Source organism: Elephantulus edwardii, unplaced genomic scaffold (genome assembly GCF_000299155.1).
Source record: "Elephantulus edwardii isolate Elephantulus edwardi_28Jun2011 unplaced genomic scaffold, EleEdw1.0 scaffold00371, whole genome shotgun sequence".
Taxonomy (NCBI): domain Eukaryota; kingdom Metazoa; phylum Chordata; class Mammalia; order Macroscelidea; family Macroscelididae; genus Elephantulus; species Elephantulus edwardii.
Genome location: NW_006400121.1, coordinates 35350 through 45678, shown reverse-complemented (window position 1 = coordinate 45678; position 10329 = coordinate 35350). Strand labels below are relative to the sequence as shown.

The 10329-nt window shown below is 39.9% G+C and overlaps 1 protein-coding gene across 1 annotated transcript in view; it reads left to right on the top strand.

Annotated features, from left to right (window-relative positions):
* Positions 1 to 10329, top strand: part of SH3RF1 (SH3 domain containing ring finger 1) — a 252817-nt gene that overhangs the window by 240597 nt on the left and 1891 nt on the right. The window contains exon 10 of the mRNA XM_006902128.1: positions 937 to 1268. Within this exon, the coding sequence (XP_006902190.1) occupies positions 937 to 1268 (332 nt within the window). The remainder of the gene's footprint in view (positions 1 to 936; positions 1269 to 10329) is intronic.

Sequence of the window (10329 nt, the reverse complement as noted above, 5' to 3'; positions counted from 1 at the left end):
AGTGCGATTGGCACAGGACAGAGCAGAGTTTAGGGCTGTTGTACATAGGGTCGCTATGAGTCGCAAGTGACTCGACGGCACATAACAACAACCTCAGTAGAAGGTAGTAATAGGAATGGAAGGTCCCAGATAAACAAAAACATATATGGCCACAGTGGAGAGACAAAAGATACTGTTAGTACTCCAAAATATTGATAGCTAGAACATAAACCAAATATTGAGTGAAAGAATTTTAAAAGATTCAATAAAAATAGAAACGATAGGCCCCTGTAGATTATAAAATTGTCAGCAATGCTTATCTCATACAGATATAAACAAAAACTCAAAGCTACAGCTGTAGATTCTTAACTCCTGGCCAACTTTCATCCAGTTTCCTGGTCTGTAAATTTTAATTGGAGGAGACCACCTCCTTTTGTCTCCCATAGCAAGGCTGGTCCAACGTAGTATAGCAGCTCAACACATGGTTTGAGACTATAAATCTTAACAGGAAGAGTTTGCCCATCTTTCTTCTGCATGGTCATTTGGTGGATTCACATACAAGACCTTTTGGTTAGGCCATAGATTATAGACAAAAGCACTTTGCATGTATGATTTAAAAACACCACCACTACACAAAACCCAATCAAACTCATTGCCCTGGATTCAGAACAGGACTCCTAGCTGACCCTCCAGAAGGTTTTTGAGAGGCTGTAAATCAGTCACTTAGGAGGAAATTGCCCACCTTTCTTCCCCAGAGCAGATGTATTCAAACCACCCAAGAGGCTTTGGGTTAGCAACACAACTCCCCAAGGATTTTCATGCCATCGCCCTAGTATGGATGTATATAAATATTTTTATTATTGTTGTTTTCCAGAAAGAGAAAAAGGGTCTGTTGAAGCTGCTTTCTGGCGCCTCCACCAAACGTATGTAAATATTTTTATTATTGTTGTTTTCCAGAAAGAGAAAAAGGGTCTGTTGAAGCTGCTTTCTGGCGCCTCCACCAAACGCAAGCCCCGCGTGTCCCCTCCAGCGTCACCCACCCTGGAAGTGGAGCTGGGTGCCTCAGGCGACTTGCCCCTGCAGGGAGCAATGGGCCCTGAGTTACCACTAGGGGCTGGCCACCGAATGGGCTCCTGTGACGGGGACAGCCCAGCCCCGCTGGCCCAGGACGCCCTACATCGGAAGACAAGCTCCCTGGACTCCGCAGTGCCCATTGCACCCCCTCCTCGTCAGCCGTGTTCTTCCCTGGGTCCTGTCCTCAATGAATCACGGCCTGTTGTTTGTGAGAGGTAAGTCTAGTGTTGTCCTAGAGGAAAATGAAGAAGTGAAAAATGTTGAATTGTGTATTTAAGACTTTTTTTTCCCATTCCTTTGGTTTTTAATTTGAGGGAGGGTTTTGGCATGTGTGATGTTTGGTTTTTTGTTTGTTTTTAACTGAATTTGTCATAAGACTCCAATAATTGGTTCCTTTTACCACACTCTACACATACTGTATTGTCTTCTCTTCACCCGTCTGTGTTTGTTGGTCAGGTTACACCCCCACATCCTTTCCCTTCACTTTTCCAACCCGCCTCTCCAGAATGCTGTCAGGTGAGACTGTTGAGTACCTGGAAATGCTTTCACATAGACTTTTGTCTTCTTGCTTTTTCCTTCTGCTGTATTGCCAACAATAGCTCTCATGTCTTATCCTTTGCCTTTTTTAATTAAAGGTTTCCATCAGTGCTCTTCAATTGTGTAGTACCTGGAGATATTTGCCAGATGAGTTCTCTTTTTATTATTCCTGAGCCAGAAGAGTGTGGCTAAGCTCTGAGAGATCTGGCTCTCGCCTCCTAACCCAGTGACTTCTTCTGGTTACACCCAGAACAGAGAGCCCCGTTCAGTTGCTCTGGCTTTGAATAATGATTTCAAATAATGATTTCAAATAGGAGCAGTTCTCTTTGATATAGCCACTCATGTTCCAAGAGTATGTTAGGAAAGAAAATATATTTAACATGACTAGCACTACAGAAACTGAAAATGTTGCCTAGAAAAACATCAGGAAGTGCAATGAACATAGTAGACTGTTTTCACCTAATGCATAAATATATATGCATATGTTTTAAGTGCCACCTGTTTTTAATGTGATTATAAGCTTAATTCCCTGTCTTCCAGAATGGCTGAAATAAAACAAATTTATAATTTGCAACAGTATTACGTTTTGGGTAGCATTGTCTACGTTGCTCATTTGAAATTTTACTATTAGATGTCATACTTTAAATTTATTTTGATTCATCTTGCCTCTGTATTACTTATATGAAATTTTGTAGCCCACAAATCTGAGACCTTAATTTTATCACTTATTTTGGCTACTTATTTAGCTAAAACCTAAAAAAAAAAAAAATATTTTAGGTGCATTCAGTTTAGTACAGTTTATCATAAACTCTGGTGGCACAGTGATTAAAGCACCCACTCGGATGCTAACTGAAAGGTTAGACATTCTAACCCACCCTCTACTGTAGAGGAGAAAGATGTGGCAATCTGCTTCTATAAAGATTACAGCTTCTACTTCTATAAAGGTTACTGCTTTGGAAATCTTAAGAGGTAGTTTGTGCCCTATGAGGAGGGTTGCTGTAAATCATAATTGACTCTTTGACAGTGGTTAGTTTTCCGTTTACTGGATATTTTTATAGGGCCTACTCTTTAGGGAGTTGTGCTACTAACCCCAAAGGCAGCGCCTCTCCAGTGGTTCGAAACCACCAGCCACTCCACAGGAAAAAAGATGGTCAGTCTCTTCTGGTGTGACTTACAACCACAGAAACTTGCTGAAGGGACAGCAGTGAGTTTGAGATTATATTTCTTTATTGTAAGGTGAAAAATAATACTCTGTAGCTCTAATTTTCATAAAACTTGTTTCGCTTTGTTTTTTCTTATAAAACCAGTTTTGAAGTGAGACATTGCCCAAAAAAGTATTGCCTTTCTACCAAAAAAAAAAAAAAATTATTGTATCTTTTCTCTCAGCTGTCACATTCTTAATAAAGCTTTGAAATTTTGTCCTGAATTCACTTCATCTTTTATGCAGCAAGCCGTCCTTTTCCAGCATTGTCACTCTGCTTTCCAGGGATAGTGCCTTCTGTCCCTGGAGTTAGTCCAGTTACTTGTTTACTTTCTTTTGGTCACACAGGCTTTCTCTCCCAGGCATTGATCTGCAGTTTTTCCCTCATACCCGGAGGCTAGCTCTCCTCCTTCCCTGTCATCTGTGGTATTTGTGTGCTGTTTTGAGTGATGGTTCACTTTGCCCAGATGCTCCCCAGGCAGGGCCCAGGCACTGCTGCCTCTCCATTATACATTCCTTTTCAGTTACCAGATGTCTTCTATCTCTGTGACTTCTACGTTCCAGCCCATTCCTCCTCGAGGAGCTCATTTCTAACAGTAGACTCCTGCTGTTCAGAGCATCTGAGAAGAGAAATCACTAAGGCAGACAGGTGATGGCATTTCAGGGAGTCAGGGATGCCCCTCAGATGGGGATCGTGGAGAATTTAACGATAGCACAGATGGGCATGGGCACACTGGAACTCTCTGACAGGTTTTTTATATAACAATTTCAGTTTTTACAAGTGGGAAAGGGGTCTTTTGAGAAAACTTCTGCCTGTGTTTATATTTTTACAGTCCTTATGCTCAGTGGAATAGTAAATATAATAACCAGCCTGCCCAACCAATTTTTCATAAGCCCTTTTGCCTTCATGCAATGATAGTTAAATAGTGTTTGTTTAACTTTGATTCCTTGGTCTGCCTGACTATAAAAACAACAGAGAAAATGTGTGAAAGCAAATATTGTAGGAAAACATTTCATTATGCCCTGGGAGATGAATTTCTTTTTTCTTAATTGAAAGCTACCAGGTTTACCTGCTTAAATATTTCAAAAACAAAAGACTCCAAATGAAGGAAAAATTCAGAAAGCATTTCAGGACCATCCAGCTCCTTCCCCTGGCAAAGTGCAGAACTCTGGGGTTCTGGTGTTAGAACTTCTGATAGGATGCCACAGAAATAGTTTTCTGTAGGTGATATTATGACAATATGAGATGGGATTCATCTCCAGATTAGCATGAGAACAAGCATGAAATTCTCTTTATAAACCATGACCCTGTCCCATAAATCTCAAGTAAAAGAATGTGTCTGAGGCAGCCTGGCCATCAGTGGAAAGCAGAATTCACGTGACATAAAGACTTAAGCAGCCTCATAATAAGGAAGGATGAACCTTGAAGTATGTTGACAGGTCTGGGTGTCAGCTGAGAGAATTCTCTGAGGAACAAAAGGATTCTTTTGTGTTTGCTGGAGAGAGTGGAGAAAACAAGCAAGAAACAGCACTATATCCTAGAGGCAAGAAATGTATAATTGATGACAGTAGAAAGAATAGAATAAATATTGTAGGCTCTGTGTTAGTGAGATTCAGAACAAATAATTAGGAAATTACAGAGAGAAAAGTAGAAATAAAATCTTTCAAAAGGAATGACAGATAAAGGTCTGGTAAGGGTTTTTAGTATGTGAGGTTTTTGTGTTGTGTATGTGTGTTTCGTTTTGGGTTGGTTTTGGTTGGTTTGAGGGTTTGTTTTGTCTCTGAATAAAACATGCAGTAAATGGTGACAGAGGCCCAGCATGCTATTTCTCTATCAGTATATATTTTTACATTTAGGAATTAAACTGATAACCCCATACCTATAAAGTCATCTGGTAAATGGAAAAGAACCTGTGAACCTTGATCAGGGATTAAGCTAGAGCACTTGGAAACATACAAATTGGATAGAGATAGATTTACACAGAGGCAGTCGGGCTTAACCAGCATGATTAATTTCTTTGAGTCAGTGACAATGAACCAACTGGGTAAAGCAATGGACATAATTTACTTGGACTTCAAGCAAGCTACAAAGAGTGCTTGTATGGTTTTGCCAGTGAAATACTTAATTGGATATTAGATTGCTGTGGCAACTGGCAGAAAGCAATAAATGATTACTCATCCAGCCTGGAGCGATGGGCAGAGTGCCTCCCAGAGCCACAGGAGATCCAATTTGGACCGTATACCAGGGGAGGTGACAAAGGAAAATGTGTGAGCTACAAAGAATAGCAAAGAGGCCAGAATGATGAAAAAGAATGTGTGCTAAGAAAAGATTGCAACTTCCCATTTAAATGGGTGCCAGAAAACCATAGTCCAAACCAGGACGATTACTATTGTTTATTAGTAAGCATGTATAGTAAGAGTCTTTGCTTCTTGAATTACACCCTGTTAACCACCTTGAGGAGAATTTTTACATGGTGCACACAGGTATCTTGTTAATTGAAAGATTGGAGGTTTGAGTGCATTGAGAACATTTAGAAGAAAAGCTGGTGATCTCCTCTCAAAGCATCCATCAGCTGACACACTTAGCATTAACTCAGCAACAATTAGTCATTGCTTAACTAAAATTCAGCTTGTAGTCACAGAGCTACCAAGAGACAGACTCATGCAGGCTGTGGTAGACCTTACTGCCTTCAAAATGTGTTGGTTCATCATAATCAACAATCAAGGTACCATTCAGCGTTAAAAAATTGTTTTACTGTACAATTAAGCCTTTTCTGTTTGTCATTTGACATGCTTTTTAAGCACTATCATATTCACTCTCTTAAGTACTAAATACAGTGAGGCATTTATGTGAATTTATATCATCTCACCCCTCAAGCAGCTAATGATCATCTTGGCCAGCATAAAATTATTTCCAGCTGTAGTGTAGAGGAAACTATTACAGAGAAGCATCGGTTCCAGGCTTTGAGAGATTGGTAAGGTATGGATGGATCTAGATGTCATGAAATGTAATTCCAAATGAGAAAATGTATGACCAAAGCATGGGAAGACTCATATTGGGGAAGGGACACATTTGGATTTAAGGGTATATTTTATACAACCATGGAAATAGGAATAGAATTGGCTATAAAGCAAAATGAAGACTAGATTATGGAGAGCTTTGGGTACCAGGCTGAAGATTAACTTTACTCATAACCAAACTGCAAAACTAAGCTCACTGCCATTGAATCCGTTCGGAATGTCCAAGAAACCCTATTTATATAAATATGAGCATAAGCAGAGAAAGACAGAGGGCGGAGCAGCAGATGTGAAGAGTCTCTGCAGCTGTGCTTTACATCTGTTTGTTGGTCTGTAAACATTCTACTTGGCTAGAGTCTTTCAGTGCCTGAGTTATTTGGCCAGTTGTGCCCAGTATTTGGTCTAATGAGTCTGTACTAGAAGTCTGTGTGCAAACTATCTCATAAGGCTTGAAGCCAGGATCTGAGCTGGAAGATTTCTGTGTCAAGTCTGTTACTGCTGCACCTGGTAGTCTTCATACGATCAAGACTGTCACAGTTTCCATTATGCACATGGTTTCTCGTTCCACCCCCCCCCCCACCCCAGAGGTTTATAACTTAGCAATGAAAATTTGCTCCCACTGGGAACTTGGCAGGAAGATTATGTTCTTAGCCCAGCAGTAGTGCTAGTTTAAAAAATTTTAACAAAATTGGTTTAGTGCATTTTGTAAAATGCAAATATTAATCTAATTCACCCCAGTTTTTTCAAGAGCTATTTCAGTTCCATTTCACCTTTAACGCAGCTCACAGAGAACCAGTAGGGAATATGTTTCATGAGAAATTGGCTCTTAATAGAATGTGAATTACTGGTATGCTTTCTCCTCCCAGAACTGTGAAGCCCTGCTCAAATATTAACTTGCCCCAAATGGGACAAGTATCTATGCTTTTTACAAGAATATTTGTGGCATGTTGTCTTCAGAGTGAGAAGAACCAGAACATATTTACAACTAGATCCCCTCCTTCATAGTAGTCCAGGATGAAATTAAGTAGCAGCTGTACTTTTAGCTCTCCATTGCCCAAAAATTTTGGCATCATAATGAGAGCTGTCATTATAGTGTATGTGTCAGTCACCATACTGAGAACATCACACAATTTCAACTAAAGATAGACTAGTCCTGTTCTACAGATGGGAACATAGAGGCAGAGAGATCTACCTCTGTTAAGCCCAAAGTTAAGCTGTGATTTGAGTATAGGCCTTTGGAACTTTATGCTTAATTTTTCCCCCTCAACTGTAATGACATTGTTAAACTGCCAGCAAATTGTTATGCCACATGTCTTGATCATAGAAATGTTGTATCTGTTCTATTTAGAACATATTAAGAGAGTATTTGTAAAATTAGTAGTATTGCTGGAAGATTTGACAAAATACTTAGCACTTTCATTTTTTGAATATTATCTGAAATCAGTCAAAATTTGGGAAATGTTCACCATGTTTTGCTTTGTTAGGAGAGTAAACAATGAAACAATATTTACAATAGAATCTTACTTAACAAGACTATTATCTGCAGAAGAAAAAAAATTACTAGCATAATACAGGCCAAATGTAAACATTATTGAGATTATGAATACATGTACTTTTTTTCCCCCCTGTGCTTTTCCTATCTCCTGAGTTGTCAGCACTGAAAATACAACACTTTAAAATGTAGTTGAAGAAATCTGATTAATATTGGTGTCTGGATTAAAATAAAATTATCCTGATTTTAAGGAGCTAGGTTTTAAAGAATTTGGAAAACAAAAAAAAATATAAGAAAAAAAAGATTCTTTTATTCCTTTTAAATAATTCTATCATCTTGATCAAAATAAGTTTGGTTACTATTCTTTTACTTTTTCATTCCTTGAGTTAGGATTTGGTTGGTTTAGGGTTGATCTTTTGTTCCATTCGTTAAATATCTTTACGTCTCTATTAATACTTTTTATATTTTAAAATCCAGAAATGTCTATGATATTATGCTAATGTAGCTAGAATATGTTGACCCTAAGCTAGATTTACATTGACTTAATTTTAGAAAACTGCAGAAAAGGCGTTCTAAATGTAAAGGCTTTTTGACAGTAGTTGTAACTGGAAAAGTAAAATGATAGTGGCTAACGGGAGTTTTTGCTTCTGTCTTGGACTTAATTTTGGTCTTTCCCATAGAGACCAAAACCCTGTATTTCTGTTATTTGGCTAAGTCACAGGTATTGCCTGATGCAACAGCTGCAGGTTTTGAGGCGTACAGACATTCCAGAAAGTTAGACCTTTAAATAACCTTAAAGGCTTGGTTGACCCCCAGAAGAGCACTTCTCCCACAGTGCCATGCCTCCTCCTTCATTCCGTGCTTCACTGAACCCTGGGCCTTGAGGTCTATAAATACTTGTGTTTGAATTAACTGAGCCTTTCTCGGGAATGATAGGTCAGCCTCCATGCTGTGCTTTTGCTTCAGATCTTGGAGGGTAATTTGGTCCCTGTGTCCAAAGAAGTACAGAAATTGTTTGGGCAGCCACTCAGCCTTTGCAAAGATGCCTTTTTCATGGTGCTAATCTGGGGTTCTTACTGTGTTCCTTCTTAATGTAAGTGGATTCTAGATTTTATGGAGTGGAAATTGGTGGAACTAGCAATTTTCTGAAAGAACCAGGCTCTAGAAATAACTGAAATAGTTTATAGATTTTTTTTCCCCTCCTGCCTATCATTCTATAGGTCATAAATGTTCTTCATTTGCAATCAGGGTGGATACTGAGATGCTATAAATTCATTTTCTGATTTTAAGTACTGAATAAAATAGTGACTCCAAACTAAAACTCAGTTCTTGATGGGAAAATTTGGAAATAAGTAAGGGTGGTGTTAAATACCATGGTTAACATAACATCACTAAACTGTACATGTGAAGATTATTGAAGGTAGTGTTCTCTTGTATACATAATAGCCACACATGCACAAAGAACAAAACGAAATATCCATTTTTTAGCACCAGAGATGATGGAGATATAACCGTATTTGTTTTCTGTTGCCACAAACTAAATTTAAATATTAAAAACTATTTAAAACTAAAATAAACATTTATTATACCCCAGTTTCTGTGGGCCAGGACTTTGGAGCAGCTTATCTGGATGGTCCTGGCTTAGCATATTCCTTAGGTTGCATTCTCTCTCTCTCTCTCTGTGTGTCTCCCTTTCTCTGTCTCTCTCTCTCTTTCACAACATGGCAACTGACTTTCCCCAAAACAAGTGATTCAAGACAAAGTGGAAGATTGGAAGATACTGTGCCTTTTTATGGCCAAGCCTCAGAAATCACACACTGTCATTTTCACTGTTTGTTTAATGACATAAGAGTAATCTCTAGTGTTTTGAGAGAAAGCTACCTAAAAATGTGAGTGTAGGAGACAGAGCTCATCAGGTGCCATCCGACAGACCCACCACCTTCTCCTCTCCTCCTCGCTTTGGTTAGGAAAGCAAGAGGGGAGCAAAGGGGAGAGATGACATTGGAGCAATGGACAAGGATTAAAGGACGTGGATCATAAAATATGTCCCCTCAGGATTCCATGGCTGCTGCCCTTAATTCTGCCCAAGAGCATTGAGGCAGAGAATACTTAACCCATGGGGTTTCTGAGGTTTGGAGGGGATAGTCAGACCTTTCCAGACCAATGTCTGAGTGGAGAACTGATGGAGAAACAGATGCAAATATCAGAGTGGTAGAAATCAGAGTGAATTACTGAGCTGGATTGGATTATGTCCCCAGTTTTCCCCTAGATCTTGGGACAGCCCTCCTGAGCAAAAAGAGCTCCGCTACAATCCTAAAAGCATGAGGTTCGAATTCACCAGCCACTCTGCATGAGAAACATGGATAGTCTCCTGGGTGATTTACAGCCTCTGAAAACCTTCTGGAGGGGCAACTATAAGTCACTTCCCACTTGACAGCACACAAGAACTGTTTCTCAATTACTTCCTCATCCATGTCAAGTCCTAATGCAGAGGCCCTAAAAGGCAGGCCTGACCCCGACCTCGACCCCGACCGTGACTCCTCTGTGCTGACAGTTTGGATGTGGGAGCAGAGCAGAGCTCACGCTTGGCTGATAGGCAGTTCAAATGGGGCTGAACTCACCTGCTCAGGGACATTCCCAATCCCACCAATCAAATGTGTTTATGCCTCTGCTTGGAAAAGGTGGAGACAGAGACAATTCCCCACTTGGGAACTGAAAGGAAACTTTCCTTCTCTATATTGTTGTTGTTGTTATGTGCCATCGAGTCATTTGCACCTCATAGCGACCCCTATGTACAAGAGCTCTAAATGCTGTTCTATCCTGTGCCAACCTAGCCATCTCAACAAGAGCACTTACTACCACCGGTCCAGTCACAGAATCAGTCCATCTCATCAAGGGTCTTCCTCTCCTTCGCTGCTCCTCCACTCTTCCAAACATGATATCCCTCTCCAAGGACCAGTCCCTCCTTGCAACATGCCCAAAGTATGTCAGACGAAGCTTCAGAATCCTTGACTCCAAGGAGCATTCC